An 18,260-nucleotide genomic window follows, 5' to 3' on the forward strand; every position below is an offset into this window, starting at 1 on the left:
CAAACTATAAAGGCCCAGTTGTAGCAATTTTGCAGATAAGATCCAGTTAAACTTTCCTGTAACTGGGTGAATTTTGTTGTTGTTTTTTTTTTCATTTCACAGGTGCTAATCTGAATGAAGAGGATTTTTTGTTATTGGAGCTCTTGAATTGGTTTAAGAGTGATTTTTTTCAATGGGTAAATACACTTCCTTGCAGCAAATGTGGTGGACAGACAATAACTAAAGAAAATTTACCACCCAGCGATGATGATCTGAGGTGGAATGCAAATAGAGTTGAGAATCATTACTGTACCCAGTGCCAGTTCAGTAACAGATTCCCGAGGTGAGCATAACCTAGGTTTTCTTGAACGCTTGTGTTTTCATATTCTATAAATTATTGAGAAATTGCTGATTGCATGAATAGTGATCACTTTAAGCAACACCCAGAAGTTGTTCTTAGCTCTACTTTATATTTTTCCGCCTGTCAACCTAAAGTATTGAATTGCTTTGAAAAAAATAAGGTTGTTTTACTGGGTTTAAAGAGGAAACCAATTTTATACTGAAAGTTTGACTGATCATAACTGTTTGATCAACTACAGTTTGTGAATACACTAGTTTAATTTTGAAATGTGCCATTACCAAAAGGTGTTTAAAAAAGAACTTTTTAGGGAGACTGCAAAATAGTGCATCCTACTTCTGATGACTGTATAACAGCAGATAATCCTAGAATTATACCATTTCTATAAACTGGACTTGGATATAATAAACTCCCAATTTATAAACTGGTTTTCACAATACAACAATCACATTGGCCTGCCCTCATGCATGCTTTTACCCTGGGATAAACAAAAGTCGGCCTTGGGTAAGGAATGGCAAGCTAGCTTTCATTATCATGGACTGAGAGCATGCATAAAGACAGATGCTAGAGTGTAGCTGTAAACTCCTATCCCCATTAGGTTTGAACACTTATGTTAAATTATGGTCTCTGTAGGTGCCAAAGTTGCTGCATGTTATGGCTTTGGAACCCAGGAAATGAACGCCACTGCCGCTCAGCCACCATCCCTTTGCTTACCACCAATTATTAGGGTCTTCAGTCTCTACCAGTGACTCAGATGAGCAGTGTCAGCGCGTCTGCCAAGTGCCCCCTTCTTCCTCGTAATTCCTGCTTGCCACGACTTGGATCTTAAAGAATGAAATGGGGAGGAAGTGGTTGTCACATATAGAAATACCCACGGGAGGTACCACGCTGAGTAAAATTGATTTTTAGTGCTTTTATTCCGTGGGTCTCTGTTGTTACAGGAAACTCCCCTTTTCAGGAAGCTGTAATCCAGCAGACTATTCCTGGGGGCCCCAGCCTCCTGGCCAGCCCCATTCTAATAACCCAGTGCACAGAGGTTGTGCCAGGTCTTAGTCTCTGCTGTTACTTAACTTATTAGCCACTTGTTATGGCTGCTGTCTGTCCCGTTATTGGCAGTAATTATTCAATTAACAGCTTGTTACAGCCGCTGCCTGCGGCTTTTCCCGGCAGAGCCGGCATATGGGCTCCGAGGCTGTCCCGCGGTCAGGACTTGCCTTCCCAGCTCTCGGCGTCCCTCTCCCTGTGGGGTCCCAAAGCCACCCAGACTCTTCAGGGTCTAGGCAGGGGTCGTCCTTCTCACTGCCCCCTTTGACCCGCCGTAGCCTTTCCGTTCTTGGATGTCGGCTGCAGTTCCCACCCGCGGCGCGGCTCCGCTTTTCCCCACGCTCACCACAGCTCTCATGGACTCAACGTAAGTTGAGGTGAGAATCTGGGTTCTGAGATCCCTCTGCTCCTGTTGATCCCACGTCGGTGTCCCTTTTCTCGGGTCCTTTTCTCTCTCTCTCTCAGTGGTGCTTGAAGGCATCCCTCCTTCACGCTCTTTTCTACTTATTCTCAGAGTCTGGTTGCCACTGGCTCCTTAACGGCCGGGGCCCACCCCCGCAGGGTAATTATTTCCAGCTGCCCCCATCTCCTTAGCAACAGGGCCTCAAGGGAGACCCTGTTACAGGCAGCAAGGGAGAAGCAAGGACAAGTGGTGTCAGTGTTCGCCTCCTGAGTTCCAGAGCCACATCAACACAGCCGTTCCAGCAGCTATGCTAACAAGCTACCACCCTGTTGTTGGAGATGAGTCATTTGGCCTGCAAGAAAAGAAGCTCACTGGGCAGGATCCACCCCATGGGACCAATTAATTTGTACAGGCATAGTCGAAGGGTTTAATACAGGGAGGAATATACATTCTTGTTAAAGACTATTAACTTGTGTGAAGTTCAGAATTTATGACGACTGAAACGTTTGATTTTTCCTAGATATAATAATCCTGAGAAACTTCTGGAAACAAGACGTGGGCGATGTGGAGAGTGGGCTAACTGTTTTACACTGTGCTGCAGAGCTGTTGGGTTTGAAACTAGATATGTCTGGGATTCAACAGGTATCAGTACTTTAGAACACTTTAATGCTAATTTAAGCATACATGAAAATGTGACTTGCAATCATTAGATGTGAAGGTTCCTGTTAGTCAGCTTGTAACACCTAAAAGTTGGTATTTATCCAATGATAAAATCTAAATCAGATTTCTATCTGGTTTAAGTAATTGCACTTGTTATATAAAATTTTCTGTCATCAGCAAATATAGGAGAATTTACTGGTTGCATTTTGATATTTAAGCAAGATTTTCTGAATGTATATGAGCTGAAAATGTAATCATTCCCCAAGTACGTTCCATCATGTGGTTCCCATTTTATAGATTTGAAAAATGTAAACATCTCAAACTGTAAGAGCACAAGACCCAGCTGCAACATTCTGTGTTTTCCCTTGGCTCCTCCTTCATGCAGATCATGTGTGGACTGAAGTATATTCTTCATCTCAGCAGAGATGGCTTCATTGTGACCCTTGTGAAAATGTCTGTGATAAGCCTCTTCTCTATGAGATTGGCTGGGGAAAGCAGCTCTCCTACATAATTGCATTCTCCAAGGATGAGGTAGGAGTAAGTGCAATAATGAAATGGAATTTGCTGTAAGAAGGGAAGTACGTAAAGTATGCAATTTTAATGTGATCTCTTGGATTATTGTAAAGGAAGAAGGTGTCTGGATCAGATTGTGTAAAATACTCAATATGTAAAGTGGAACACAGGACTGGAAGGAGCTTTCTGGCCCATTGAGTCCATTTCCCTGTATTCAGAAGCAGATTTAGGATTTTGCAAAGTGGGGTCCGAGAACAGTACCTGGTACTCCATGCTCCCAGCCTTCCTTCTGTCTCACCTCCCTCCATACCAGGGTGGGTAGTCCATGCCTCAAAAACAGCAGCCAGGGAATTTTTTACGTCCCCAAAGCAGGTAAAAATTCTGCCCAATGAGCTAAAGAGAAGGAACAGGTACAGGTAAATAGACATTAACATTATGGTAACATACACTCAGGGAATACGTAACAGGTAATAGGCATTAACACAGTAATACATGCATTTATCACCTTAAGTACACCCCCCACACACATCCAGAGGTGTCCCTAAAACCAGCATTTAGTTCTGAGATAGACTTGAATGCACATGCAGAATGAATGGGAGCTGAGTCCCACTGCTTCAGTCCATCATGTGGCTGACTCATCCAGTGTGGTTCACAGCTCTGCCATGCCCCCTGCCATCTCTCTGGGTCTCTCTGTCCCTTCTGCTCTTCCAGTCACTTCCTGCTTCCTCTTCCTGTGGTCTTCTGGGAGTTGTAGTTCACATTACAATATATTACAATATGCTCAAAAGACCCTAGGAAAATAGCCATGTCTCACATTAGAGAAAGAGGTAAAACCCCCACAATCCATGCCAATCTGTGGAAACATTTATTCCTTACCCCAAATTTGGTGACCCATGTGACACCAAATGAAAGAGCAAGACCCTTTAGTGAGGAAGCACCCAGTTCAAAATCCTCATAATTACTTATGACCAAGATGGAGGCAACTCCCTCCTGGTAGCTTTATTTGGACAAAGTATTACCTGTGTTTTTATTGCTTTTTCTCTGCAATTTGTCAGGTTGTTGATGTCACCTGGAGATACTCTTGTAAGCATGAGGAAGTACTTGCTAGAAGGATACATGTTGATGAAACAGCACTGCGTGAAACAATTAACAAACTTACTAAACTGGTATGTGGGTTTATTCAAGCTGAACTGTTAAATTGACATGTATTAGAAACAGACTATGTTAAGATTCAGGGAAAGGGACAATAATTCATTATGCTTGTCAGTATCTTGATAAAAATGTTCTGTAAAAGAATATCTTGTATTAGGAAGTTTTTCTCACTTTATCTTTATTGGACCAACTATGTAGTTGAGATATCACCCGAAGAAATCCTTGCCTCTCACATTACTCCTGATTATAAGACTTATTTTTAACAGAACATTATGCAATTGCTAGTTAATATAGAGATTACAGATTTAGAATTTTAGCCTCAGTCTGGATTCGTACTGAAGGATAACCTCAGCTGTAAATGAGTCAGTAGGTCTGGGAAGTCAAAGATGGACGTGGTACTAGATATACCTGTCACGGGCTGGAGACATTGGCATTCCTTAACCGTGCTAGCCTGAAGGGATACTAGGCTGAGATGGAACTTTCCCCTGTAACATAGAATTAAGTTACAATTATAGTATTTTTTCGATAAGAGAGGATGTGGTTCTTATCTGTAAAGCAGCTATGTGTAAGTAGCACCAATCTGTTGTCTGCATAGTGAAGGAGAAAAATACATTTCTGCTTTTTGTGCCTGAAGGCTCTGCGGAGAAAGCGAGAGAGATTCTGTTCTGTAATGTGCATCAACAGAAATGTTGAATAAATTCCAATGGGTTATACCTGTGTGAACTCACTGAAGGCAGTTAAGCTGCACAACATCACTAAGGGCATAATTGAAGACCATAGGGTTTATGGGTGTCAGAAAGCAGGGCCTAATTTGCCCTGCAGAAATTTTTATTACTTATAAGAGAACCCCAATGTGATTCTGAGCTCTCAGACTATTCATAGGATTCTCATTTAAGAAAGTGAAAGTTTTTCATGGCAACTTTGCACATTTGACTTTATATCTTTGAAATGAAATCTGAAACCTCCCAATTTCTGGTCCTTTTAAGTATCTTTCTAGAAAAGAACTACACATTTTACCAAGTAATAAAAGAAAATATGATTCTTTTTCTACATAGCATAATCTCGACATAATTTACTGTAAGTCCAACTGGCATGGTTTTACTTCTTAAAAAGATGGACTTTCTGCTGCGTTTTTAGTGGTGTTGATTCCACTGTGAATTAACTCTTTCAGGAACCAAAAGATTTTTTATGGTAGAGTTTAATTATTGAACCAAGATTGTTGCTAATGAGAACATTTCATCATGTAAAACAAAGGGTTAGCCCAGTAAACTTTCCTGCTTTCTAGTCACAGGCAAAAAAATATGTTGAGATAGAGTTAATGGAGAAAAATATGTATTATTAACCTAGAATAAATACATTACAGGGATGGTATAACAGTCCAGAATTTTGCATTTTAAATCCTAGATTTTCAGAGCGACAATTGATCTTAAAAATGATAAGGTGTAGGAATACAAAATTGTAGGATACTAAAGGAACTTTAATTTTTCCCTTGTAATAACACTAGCCTTATCATTAGGATTGATGTACTGTAGCACACATGGTCCTACAGTAACATTTTTTTAAATGAGTTTAATCTAGAATTTTCATGGGGTTTTCCTTGCCTGATGTCATTCCAGGGCAATATTGCAGTTGAAACTACTCTGAGATTTTTTATTTTTTTTTGTGCTTTTATTATTATTACAGAAACAGCGGTCTTTGTCAGAAAGCAAAAGGAAAGAGCTCCAGAACAGAATAATTGTGGAGCTTGTTGAGTTCATTTCTCCCAAAACTCCTAAACCTGGTGAACTTAGCGGAAGGACATCTGGTTCAGTGGCTTGGAGAATAGCCAGAGGTGAAATTGATTCGGAGGTATTTTAATTTGTGAACTGGTGATCATCTTAGAGGTGTCTAAAGTATTTGCTTCGCTAGATACAGTTTAATGAGCAATATTTTTGTTTTTATTAAAGCTACAATATATTAAGAGCAGGAAATTTTAAAAAACCTGCAAGTTACTTGGGCAATGAAGAAAAAATATTGATAATTGCTTCAGGAATTCGTAGTGGTCTAAATAATGACACCAAGGGGTAGCTTCCTACCATTTATTTCTTTTGTTAATTGGATGTAGTTCAGGAATCACTGGACAGTGTAAGTGCAACCTCTGCTCCTCAGGAGAGATTAATATATATAATGAAATCTGGTTAATTAGACACTGGGATAACTTCTTTCTGCAGTCTTATTAGTCAGTGCGCTGAATCTCCACTAGAGTCTTACTGATTTGTGGACAAAACACTTTGGTTAATGTGTCATCACTTAAAGTCTAATTAGTCCTTTCCAAATGTACATAAATACTACATCACAGTGGAATTTGCTCCTAATAATTAGTTAACTTAGAAGATGCTGACTTAAGCCATCCACATCACCTGTTTACCTGTTGATAGCAACCTTTTTGAAGCACTGTCCTGTTTCATTTTGTCGAAACTGTTTCACTGTTTTGACTCCTTTCGACATTTCACCCAGAGGCTATAATGGGGAATCATGACAATACCTAAAACGCAGTCATTTGTTGCCTAATTCAGATGCAAATTGCAGAGATGGTAGCCCCTTCTGAGGGCACGAAGCCTCCCAAGTTCAGTGCCAAGATAGGTGCAGAGAAACTGCATCCCAAAATCTTGAAAGCAAAATTTTCTGGCAGTGGCATCCTCCTCTCACCCAGGGCACAGATCCAGGGGCTCGCATCCCCAGGAGGGCTGCAGGGCTGTGTCAGACTCCTCCCAGGGGTGCATGCTGCCGCCTGGGACCAGCACTGGGCACAGCCCATGCCCAATGCTGGGCTCCATGGAGCTCAGCCTGGCAGCGGAAGGTGGAGTGCAGCCCCAGCTCTGCCCACATCTTGCTGCTGTGCTGCACTCTGATCGGCTCTGCCAGTTCCATGCAGTGCAGCCCAGTGACAGGAAGTGGACAGATTCGGTGCTACAGTCTGCCTCCTGCCGCTGGCTTGAGCTCCATGGGGCTGGCAGAACCGATTGGAGTGCAGCCCAGTGGCGGGAGGCAGAAAGAGTTTGTGCTGCCCTCTGATTGGCTCTGCCAGCCCCACAGAGTGCAGCCTGGCAGCAGGAGGCAGGGAGAGCCAGAGTTGCGCTCCCTTCCAGGCTGAGCTACATGGAACTGTGGAGCTGCTCGGAGTCCAGCTTTGACTTTCCTCTGCCTCCCACCCCTGAGCTGCTTTGAAACTTGAAATGTTTTGAAATGTTTTGAGTGCCCTCATTTCGCTCGAAACACGTCAAAACAGCTTCAAAATGAAACAGTGAAATTCCGCATAGCTGTACTCCCTAGCTTTCATACGCTTCTAGTTTTCTTGGCTCAACAAAACAGATAATCAGTCTTTCCATTTCTCCAGAATTAACTTCAGTTTTTGCAATGAGCGCATGTAACAGTATAAATATCTTCAGCTGACCCTTGGTACTTATGATCATGTGATTCTTACAAAGCAAGCACTTTGAAATTTTGTAGTAAGAAATTATAGATTGAGGCAGACTACATATTTTTTGTTATATACATATTGTTTTCATTATAAATGCCCCCAGATCATTCTTTACTGTGTATCAGTATGACAGAAAAATATTTCTCACAAAGGGTTGAGAGATTGAGCTACTGATAATTAGTCATCATTACCAAACCTTTTGGAGTGATGACATTTAATCAGATTTTACTGTATTTACATAATTTCTCCTCCCATCAAGTTTTTCAGCTATTTCCAAAAAACACATTTTGGTTACTTTTCTAAAATACTTTATACTAAGAGGTAGAATTTCCTAACACCTTAACCCAGAGTGGCACACAAGTATGATTTTATTCCTGTCATTTTGCACATTTTCTGAGTGATTCTGTCATATGACATCAAAAGATTGATGAACTAATAAAACTGGTGAAGAGGAACTAATGGATTAAACAGCTGTGTTCAGTTTTGAGACAGTAGAGCTTATTTCAATTCTCTGCAATTTGGTGGATTTTATTTCCATGTTACTGAATCTTAAGATATGAGCAATGATTAAAAATCTGTTCTTAGAGTTGAATATACTATTTCTTCTTGTTTTCTAACCCCCACACACACACATTACAGGTATTGTACAATGAACTGGTTAATTGCGCAGTTACCTTAAAACAAGCTACATGTGCAAAGTAGCTATAACACAATAATAAGCTCTAACCAGCTATACAATTAGACCTGAAAGTATGTACTAACTTTGTAAGTGGTTGCTATCAAGCTTTAATTTGCACATGTAGCAGGGCCTTCCTATGGCAGGGTACCCCATCAGCTGACAGGGCTCCCAGGTGCAGAGGTGCTCCATGTCCAGCATGAAACCCCCAAACCCCAGGGGTTGCAGCTGCTGTGATTCCCCAAGGCTTGGGGGTACATGAAACCCCTGGATCCACACAGGACTCCCTGTGTGCAGCCAGGACTGGGAACCCTGTCAGTTACAGGGACTTTTGGACCCAGCTGCGCGTGGCCCTCACAGCTGGGAACTCCCTCAAAGGAGCCCCCCAGCCTTAGTAACCTGTTTCTTGCCGATGTAGGGGGAGCCCAGGGGATCAGGCTCCCCATACACCAGCAATAAGGCAAGATTATACCTAGTATGTAATCCCACAATCACACCTTCTGCCATTCACATATGGCATGGCAGGAGATACAGTTGAATCATTCAGTCATTAGATTCAATTTCGCCTTTACCTGCATGTGTAGAGGGGCCCTAATATATAGTAAGATACATTTATCCTTGAATACTGTACAGTTATTGAATTCTTACTCATTAATTCTTACTCATTTTGAAAGACCATCTTTTTTATTTCCCCAATCTCAATACTTTTCTTTTCATTAGTCTGTTAAATGTGCTTTTTTCTGCTCTTCTGTGAAATAATTACTTTTGGAAAGACTAATGGTACTAAATATTTTAAAATAAATTATTGCCCCTCTCTGTAAGGAAAGGTGTGTGTTCATTCTAGCAAAATAATAAAAAAAAAATCCTAAATTGAGGATAATTTTTTTCACTGGCATCTTTCAAAACAATTCACACTCTTTATTCAGTGACAGTGCAATTTTTAATGAAGGTTTCTTGTTATACTGATGATAATTAGGTAAGACCATAGTGGCATATGTTATCTGATATAATTTTCCAAATATTTATATTTTCACAAAAAGCCAAACTAAAATTTACATAATTATTTGGAAAAGAAAAGTCTAATCTATAGCGTTTGTTTCTTTTCAGAAGGCAGGAGACACTGTTTTTATTCCCACTGGAAATGAGAAGACCTCTAAGCTCTTTCATCTCTGCTACAATGTAGTGGAAGACAACTATACACGAGTTTCCAATAACAATGAAAAAATCAATGGTTGGGAGAAAGGAGTGTGGAAGATGGAGTCTTTATGGAGAAAGGTTGAAACAGACTGGAAAATGGTAACTACAACAATAATTTAAAAAATTCACAGTAATTTATTTTATTAACGTAATAGTCCCAGTGAAGTCTAAAATCACTGATTGTATTGTATCAAATTCTATGTATATCAAAATAGTTTAAATTATTTCTTTTGCAGTGTAGAAATAGCTTTGTAGCATATCATATCATTTTGTTGCATGGCCAAAGGAAAAAAATATCCTAAGCATTACAGTGGTACTTGCAAGAAGGCAAAAAATGGTTAGTTATCCAGATTATTGAAGACTATGCCAACTCTTTCCCATCTGTCAAGACTCTGGGCAGCAGGATGATCATCAAGGATCCTGGTTTTCTCTGTTTTTAAATCGGAGAATTTGCAATTTTTAAACCCCCAAATCCATGTTTTTTCCATGATTAAAATGAAACATCACTCTCTAGGTATCAGCTGAACACAATATTTTATTGATATATTTACTATTTTAAAGCAATTTGGAAACCTAGCAGTGCCTCAATCACTATAATAAAATAAATTCTAAATACCTATACATTTTTGGCATTTGATTATGGGTTTTTTTTATCATGGAAAATCATAGCTCCCCCATCCCCTTTGCTCACCAGGATGCAGGTCCAGCTCCAGCTGTCCCCCTACACTGCTTTGTGGCACTGAGCAGCCCTCATATACCAGTCCCCTGCCCATGCCATTGCCCCTCACTCCCAACCCACAGCGTGTCCCCCCCCACCCCCCCGCTGGTGCCACCACCCTGTGCACAAGTCTGGGGGGCACATGCCCTCCCCCAAGTGCATGCAGCAGCAGGGGAGCAGCCCCCTATCACCTCCTGAACAGGCTGCCCACGGCTCTGTGTCACTCCCCAACCAGGCGATGCGGCCACACATTCTGGCCCCAGGCACCAAGCCTCACGTACCACCCCAGCTAGGCAGCAGCCCCAGCCCTGCCCAACTCCCTCAGTATGGGGTCCTCAATTGCCCCCCACTACCACTGCCAGATTTACCTGCAGTAGCTGCTCTCCAGGCTGTGGGACAGCCATGTGTACACATGCAAATGGCCTCACCTGCTGATCGCCCTTCTCCTGCCCCCCCAGCCCCTTGCAGGCTGGAACTCTGCCAGCCTGTAAGGGGAGGCCTACCATCTCCCACACTTTTCTCCTTTAAAAAAAATATAGGTTTTTCTGGATGAGAAGTGAGAAAGTCTAGGTTTTATCACGTTTGTCTGTAGCAAATGGAAAACCCAGATCCCTGATGATCATATACTCTAAATCGCAGGAGTGAAGAACTGGAGCTAGAGAAGGGGGACATCTGTATACAAACAGCATTATTAGTATGAGCTGTCAAGTCTGAAGAGGGGTATGCCATATTAGAGGCTGAGATAAAAACATACAACAAAGTGGAGCCACAGGGAAAGAGGAGTAGAGAAACAGAAGCAATTGAATAGAGTGATAGCTGTTCTCCAGCCTTTTCAGGTCCGTCTAACAATGTAGCAGCACTTAATATCTTCAGATCAGAAATATATGGCCATATTGAAGAATCCAACTGCTGATTGGAGGAGTGTGTCATGTGAGGCTGTATACCTACTGTTCTGTGCAGCTTACTACTCCAGCTGTGTAGATTTGATGGCAGATGGAGAAGTAATCCAAGTGACTGATCACAAAGAGTTCATAGATTCATACACTGTAAAGCTGGAAGGGACCTCGGAAGATCATCAGGTCCGGCCCCCTGCACCAAGCAGGAAAACGTGCAGTTCACATGCAGTAAAACAGGTCTTTTGTGGTGCTGGAGGATTAGGGCTGAGGACAAAAGAAATAAACAGCAGGACTGGAAGGCTAAACAAATCCAGTCCCTCTCAAACTTGTACCCAAGATGCATTAGTTCTCCACAAATGCACTGTTACTTATTTCTAAAAGGAAGACTGTTTTTTAACTTTAGCAGGTAGGTGTACAACTGAACAAGGTGAGTTCAAACTGAACAGCTCTCCAAGAAACATTTTAGCTGAAAAAGCATTCATGAAAAAAGAATCAGTTTATCCTTTAGCAGGAAGGAAAAGATACTGTAAACCACTACCCTAAAGGTACTATCACTTTAAGCTCATAAACTGTAAGGAAGAAATAAAATTGCAGCACAACCTGATGCAAGTAACATGGATTTACTAATTCCCCTCTGAGCAGTAATCTTTACCTTATTTATGTGCTTCAGTGCTCTAAACAAACATGTTGAAATAAGACTTTGTTGAACCAGACCTTGGCAATTGCTAAAATCAAGGATTTAATATGACAGATTCCCCAGAAATTGTCTGCAACAGAAGCAGAATGTAAAGGTCAGTATAAGAACCCATCCTGGGTTCTTATATTATGAGCTTACAATGTTAGTTACCGTTAGGGTAGTGGTTCAGATTTTTACAACCTTTTTATTTCAAAGGAGTCTCTCACGAGATACTTAAGCTGGATTTTATCTTCTAGAATCAAACTGCTCACCATTTCTTCAATCAGACTGCTTGCAGTCTCTTCAGTAACACACATCACTTAAGAAAATATGTGCATAACTAAATGCATATAAAATATATGCTTGAAGACAGTGCCTAACTAGTCAAATCTGAAATCCAAGTCAGAAAGGTACCAAGAGGGTACTTCGGCACTTTTTCTGAGAGAGCTTGTATATGGTAGAAGTGATTTCAAGACTCCATGCTTTGTTCCAGTGTGTAAATTCATGCTATATTATTTAGTTATAGACTGTTTGCACTGAGCCCAAAACTGAACAGTTGACTTTGTCCAGCAAGACTTCTGAGAAAAGATCTAGACCTTACCTTCGTAAAACTAGACTGACCTATAAATATGAAAGGTATATGGTGTGTGTCAGTGTTAAGTTTGGTTTTTTTTTAACTTCTGGATAGAGCATTTTATTCTTATTGAGCTCAATTTGGTTCTGGTAAAGGACAATTCAGTAACTTCTGGTCAGAAGAAATCCCTTGCTGGAATTAACTGTGGTGCTTTGAAAATTTGCAGAATATCAGGGTCACTGTCACAACATTAAAATCATGTATTTATAAAAAGTTAATTAAATGAATACATTTTTTTTCATCAGAGTATTCTTCACAATCCTATTTCAGTACCTTTTGTAGTTTTTCAACTCTATTTGCTTATCTAACTTCAGAATCAAAACTATTTACTTAACCTTTTTAAGTAAATAAGAAGTATTCATATGGTATCTCATAGTCCTTGGATACAGTTTCCATATGATGATATGCTCTTTGATAAAATATATTATAGTTTTATCATTTTATTCAGAATTCTTCTTTCCAAATTTAAAAATAAAGAAGTTATCATTGACCATTTAACCAGATCTTAATCCAATTGCCTGATCTTGATTCTCTCTCATTCATCAGCAGGAATTTGCTAGTAATTCCATTAGGGATTTTTGTAACTGAATATTCTTGATAGAGGATAAAGATTTTGCCCCTTAAATCTATAATGTTTATAATATTGACTTGTTGGTTAGAGCTGCTAGAGTTAAGAGGTTGACAGTGCTTTTGTTTTAAAGACCTCATACCTTAGATATAGTAAAGAACCCTTGTAATGTCAGCATTAGGGATCCTGGTTTTCTCTGTTTAAAAACTGCAAAATCTCTTATTTAAAAAAAACCCCAAATCCATGATTTAAAATGAAATGCCACTATATATGTAGGTATCAGCTGAACAATGCTTTATTAATATATTTACAATGTTAAAGCAATTTGGAAGCCTACCAGTGCCTCAATCACTATAGTAAAGTAAATTCTAAATACCTATACATTTTGGCATTTAATTATGAGTGTTTTATCATGGAGAATCACCCTGCCCCCTTTGCTCACCAGAATGCAGGTCCAGGCCTCTCACTCCCCATCCACAGCCCACCCTGGCCCCCCCAGTCCTCCCAGAGAGGGTTCCAGCTGCCAGGGCTATGGGGCCAGGGACCCAGGTCTGCATCCCCTTGCCCCCTGCAGCAACACCCGAGCCCTGGCTGCCACATGTGGGAGGCAACAGCTGCTGCAGTGGTATTGAGCGTGGAGCCTGGCTCTCCCTCCCCCACAGGCAGCACAGCCAGACCCCAACTCCATGCCACTGCCCCTGCTATCGGGCAGGCATGGGGCACAGGGCACTTTGCTAGGGTAGTGCAGAGCTTGCAGCAGCAAGGAGCTTCCCTGCCTAGCCCCACTCTGCCCTGCTGCACCACGTCCCACCCGCTGGGCTGCAGAGGCCCTGTGGGGGAAGGCAGCAGGGCGGGAAGCCCAAGCTGGCAGCAAGCAGCCCACCCCCACCCTGCACACAGATCTGGGGGGCACGTGTCCCCCCTGGCTTCCCTGGGAGTGTGCATAGCAGTTGGGAACCAGCCCCACCCCTCTCCATCCTGCTCCTCACTGGGATCCTGTGGCCCCACATTCCAGCACCAGGCCCCATATACCTCCCGAGCTGGGCAGTAGCCCCAGCTCTGCCCAACTCCCTCCATCCCTCCCTCCCTCCCTATGAGAGCCTCAGTCCCCCCTGCTCACCCCCAACTACACTTACCTGTGGGAGCTGCTCTCCAGGTTGCCTGGTGGCCATGTGCATGTACAAGCATGCATGCACATGGCACCCTCTGCCTGATTGCCCTTCTTTCACTCCTGCCAGCCCCTTGCAGGCTAGAACTCTGCCAGTCTGCAGAGAGCTTTTTGCAAAAGTGGAAAATCCACATTTCTCTGTTAAAATGAAAACCCTGCATTTTTCTCAGTTAAAAGGGGAAATCTGTGGCTTTTTCCCCATGGGAAATAGAAAACCCAGATCCATGATCAAGGTATAGGCTCTAGTTTTCAGGTGTACTGAATAAATGCTGAGCCAAAAAGAACAGTATGCAAATTCTCAGTCTTGCAGCCTTATCCCTTTCTCCAAGTACTGTATTTACTTGGTTCTAAGATGAGGCCTGTCCCCCATCACTCCCCCCACCTCATGCATTTAACATGGCACTGAAAATCAGTATCACTGAGGATCACTGTAGTATCCTAAATACTTAAAGAGTAGGAGAATTTAGTAGTTTGAGCCCAAGGTGCTTATGGCTAAAAGTCTACATAGTACATGAAACAGTACAGGATAAAGTCAAGCTTATTAAAAATGGACAGTTACCCAAAACCACTGTATAGACATCAGTTAAGAATTAGAGTGATGCTCTATACAACGTTTTACTGTGTAGAGAATTATTTTTAGTGACTTTATTATTTTACAGTACTTGAAATTTGGTGTGCTTCTACAGTGGATGGCCCTTAATTTGATGAAAGCTGTGCATCCACATTTCAGTATCTTAACCATGTTCTCTTTCCATTTAGGTTTATGTAGCCCGAAAACAAGGGTCATCTTCTGCTTATATCAGCTGGAAGTTTGAGTGTGGGTCAGTTGGTCTAAAAATAGACAATATTTCAGTTAGGACAAGCAGTAAGACATTTCAGAGTGGAAGAATAAGATGGAAACTGTACTCTCCCACAGCAGAAATTGATCTTATTGCAGGCAAGTGTGACTTTTTTTACTCCTTTTTTTTTTAACTGTGCGCTATATGTGCTCTAGAATGTGAATGTTAAAGAAGATTAAAATGCCAGTGCACTTGAAGTTTTTCCAACAATCTTTCTACAATGGATTACAAAAAATAGGAGGGTAATACTGTAGTCCATGATTAGTTTTTTTTTCAACATGGGACAAAAGTCCAGTTCATGGTGGGGCAGGGGCAGGTGGTTGCTGCAGCTTCAGCCCCAGCCAGGGCTCAGGGTTGGAGCATGCTCCCCCATCATTGCATACCCTCTGTCACAGCTCCAGCTCTGGCCTTGCTGTGTCCCAAGGCACAGAGTACATATGCTGCCTGCAGACTTTAAAAAAAACACTTTATCAGAAGAAGCAGCATGTTGCTTTGACTCAGCTCCACAGTGTCTGTATAAATCAGGTGCTTTAGTGGGGTTCTTTGGCACTTTTTTCTAAAACTGAGTTGATTGGCTACTAGTTAAAAAGCACCCAAAAACGTCTCACTAAAGAGCCCAATCTATACAGATGTTGGGTGAGTCAGGTCCAACTCACACATTGCCTCTTCTGGGTATATGCTGGGTACAGGTACATGCTGGGTTTTAAACAAAGCACCATTTTGTTTTCTTTTTAATGTCTGCAAGCAGCCATAGTGGCTCCAGCCCCCACCCATCCGAGCAGTAGTGGTGGCAGCTCTGTCCCCAACTCTGGCTGGGCCCAAAGCCATCACTGCCCCAACCACTGCTGCCTAGCTGGATAGGGACCAAAGTCACTATATGTTCTGTGGTAGAGGGGAAGTGGCAAGGCAAGGTACAATGGAGGGGAGCACAGGCATTGCAGAAGAGAAGCAGTAGGAACCAAAGGACTCAGGCACTGCAGGTGGGATAAGTGGTGTAGAGTCCACTTGACTCCTCCACCCCCAGCCTCCCCTCCCACCTGCCTTCCCACCACAGTGGTGTGGGCAGAACAAATTTAAGACAATCCTGCAATAATTAGATTCTATGCATGGAACATTATAACAAAGCTAGCCAATTGCCTGTCAAGAACAACGGGCAGGGCCTGGGGGGCGGCCAGGGACAGAGGCCTGTATGGCCCCAACCCCCCACCTTTGGGGCCAGGCCCGCTCCCCCTCCTGCCATTTCGGGGCCAGGGCTGGGCCAGACCCCGCCCCCCCCCCCCCGTCCACTGGTCCCACACCCCTCTCTGTCTTCTCCGTCACTGCCACCTGCAGGGACGGGAGTGTTGCTAGCTTCCCCCACTCCCCCATCTGTTTCATATTCGTGGCCTGCAGGGAGTGGGGGGGTAGGTGGGTGCTGGCCCCAGCCCCCCTCCAGTCCATTGCTGCCACCTGCCGGAAGACAGGGACAGAGGCCTGCATCTGCCCCACCATCACCTCCTCCACACAGCAGGGCAAGGCTGTGCTGGCCTGCTCCCCCCCCCCATCCCCTCTGTCCCCTCTGTCATGGCAGTCCCCTCTGTCCCCTCTGTCCACCTGCTGTCTGGAACACTCCTTGAGCACGCTGATTGGCTGCTGAGACAGCCCATCAGAGTGCAAATAAAGCATTACGAACAGACTAAGGTTTTTATATTTGAATATATACATTTTCTGTGTATAGAATCTAATTGGGGAGGGTCATCCTAAATTCAAAGCCATCTTGAATTCAGGTAAATACAGTATGTCGTAAATCAGACTTTTTGATCTGTTGATGAAAAGCCATTATGTACAAAGGATTACTACTATATAAATGACTAAATAAATCAATGACTAAATAAATTGTGATTTCTTCTGCCTAGTTTTGGTGGTGGACAAGGAAGGTCTAAAATTAGGAATCATCAAAACCCAAAGAATTCATGAGGTATATGTCCTGTTTGTGACAGGGACCCTCCAATGTGTTTGTATGCAGCCCCAGTCCTGACTGCATCCTCTAGAGGACACTGTCAAAATACAAATAATAATTTGCAGTGGACTTAATACATCCTTTGAATTACTAAGTATATTTGATAAGCTGTTAGTTAGGCTAATAAATGTTCAGAAGAGAGAGCCTTTTGAATGTTTGTGCAAGTTATTTGCAGCAGAACTTTACTTGTATTTTTTTCAACAGATAAAAGTCTTCGTTCATATTCACATTTCTCTGGTACAACAGAAATTATTTTGGAAGCTGAACTAAGTGGAGGGGATGGTGATATTGCATGGCAACACACCCAGCTATTTAGAGAGAGCTTAAATGACTGTGGAGAAATTTGTTTGGAGATAATTATAAAACTCATTGACCTCTGAGAACCTAAGCAGAAGAGAAAGTACATGGATTTATTGTATGCTGTGAATACAATACAAGGACTTGATTGAAAATTACCATGGTTCATAATGACGGCAACCTATTTCCCATTTGCCAGTTTTCATTTGGCCATCTTGAAAATAATAAATTTTATACTCTGAGCCCTGAAGAAATATCAGAATTTTATAAATGCAATTCCTATGTAAACTTGTACCTTATAGGTAGTGATCAAAACAAAAACATATTCATCCTGAGAACAAATGCAAATTTTAAGGTATTTGAAATTGATGTTCCCATTATCCACTTCCTCCAAGTGGAAGGGATAAAATATTTGTTGGAAAGCAAAACTAAGTTGTGAATGTAAAAGAAATTTTAAGTATGCATTTTAGGACTGATTTACTTCATATTCTCTACTGCAGTTCAGAGTTGCTATTATCTGGTATGTCTTATGTCATTGTTCATTTCAAAATATTTTAATTAATTATAGAAAGAGTTATACTTGTCCTTCTCATTTCCTTTGTTTAAAATGTTTTCTACATGGAAAAGCAAAAATGTTATTTTTTTTATACCATAACAGCTGTTTTAGATAAACATTTTAAAGAAATTATAATAAGATTCTTTATATGTGTATATTGGGCTAAGTATTAAGTGTATTTTGGAGTATGTTAGTGTACAGGGAAATACTTTTACTGACAAAATAACATTTAACTTATAGTTAGAAGTTCTGGCATGGCCTATCATGTAAAATTAGAGACTTACATCTGGTAAAGATATATAAATGATTTTTTATCTTGGAAGATACCTAGTTTGTTATACATATTTTTGTACCACATCAATCCATATTTGCCACTTCTTTTATTAGGCAGTATATAGAGTTGGTAGATTTTTAAGAAAAGCTTTCAACCAGGAGACCAAACTAAGATTTCTAGTCTTGTTTTCACT

General features: G+C 41.6%; 1 protein-coding gene across 2 annotated transcripts in view; it reads left to right on the plus strand.

The window, feature by feature from the left end:
• Positions 1 to 18,059, plus strand: part of NGLY1 (N-glycanase 1) — a 45,080-nt gene extending 27,021 nt beyond the window's left edge. The window contains exons 5-12 of one of the 2 annotated variants that reach the window (XM_090046502.1): positions 103 to 322; positions 2,305 to 2,426; positions 2,830 to 2,975; positions 4,013 to 4,123; positions 5,793 to 5,957; positions 9,356 to 9,541; positions 14,862 to 15,039; positions 17,145 to 18,059. In XM_090046502.1, coding sequence (XP_089902628.1) covers positions 103 to 322; positions 2,305 to 2,426; positions 2,830 to 2,975; positions 4,013 to 4,123; positions 5,793 to 5,957; positions 9,356 to 9,541; positions 14,862 to 15,039; positions 17,145 to 17,320 — 1,304 coding nt within the window. In that variant the 3' untranslated portion in view covers positions 17,321 to 18,059. Of the gene's footprint in view, positions 1 to 102; positions 323 to 2,304; positions 2,427 to 2,829; positions 2,976 to 4,012; positions 4,124 to 5,792; positions 5,958 to 9,352; positions 9,542 to 14,861; positions 15,040 to 17,144 lie in introns of both variants that reach the window. The other variant, XM_090046501.1, reaches the window with a different exon arrangement.
• The last annotated feature ends 201 nt before the right edge of the window (positions 18,060 to 18,260 follow it).

This window comes from Crocodylus siamensis, chromosome 5, assembly GCF_052110815.1.
Source record: "Crocodylus siamensis isolate JL-2025a chromosome 5, ASM5211081v1, whole genome shotgun sequence".
NCBI classification, from domain to species: Eukaryota; Metazoa; Chordata; order Crocodylia; family Crocodylidae; genus Crocodylus; species Crocodylus siamensis.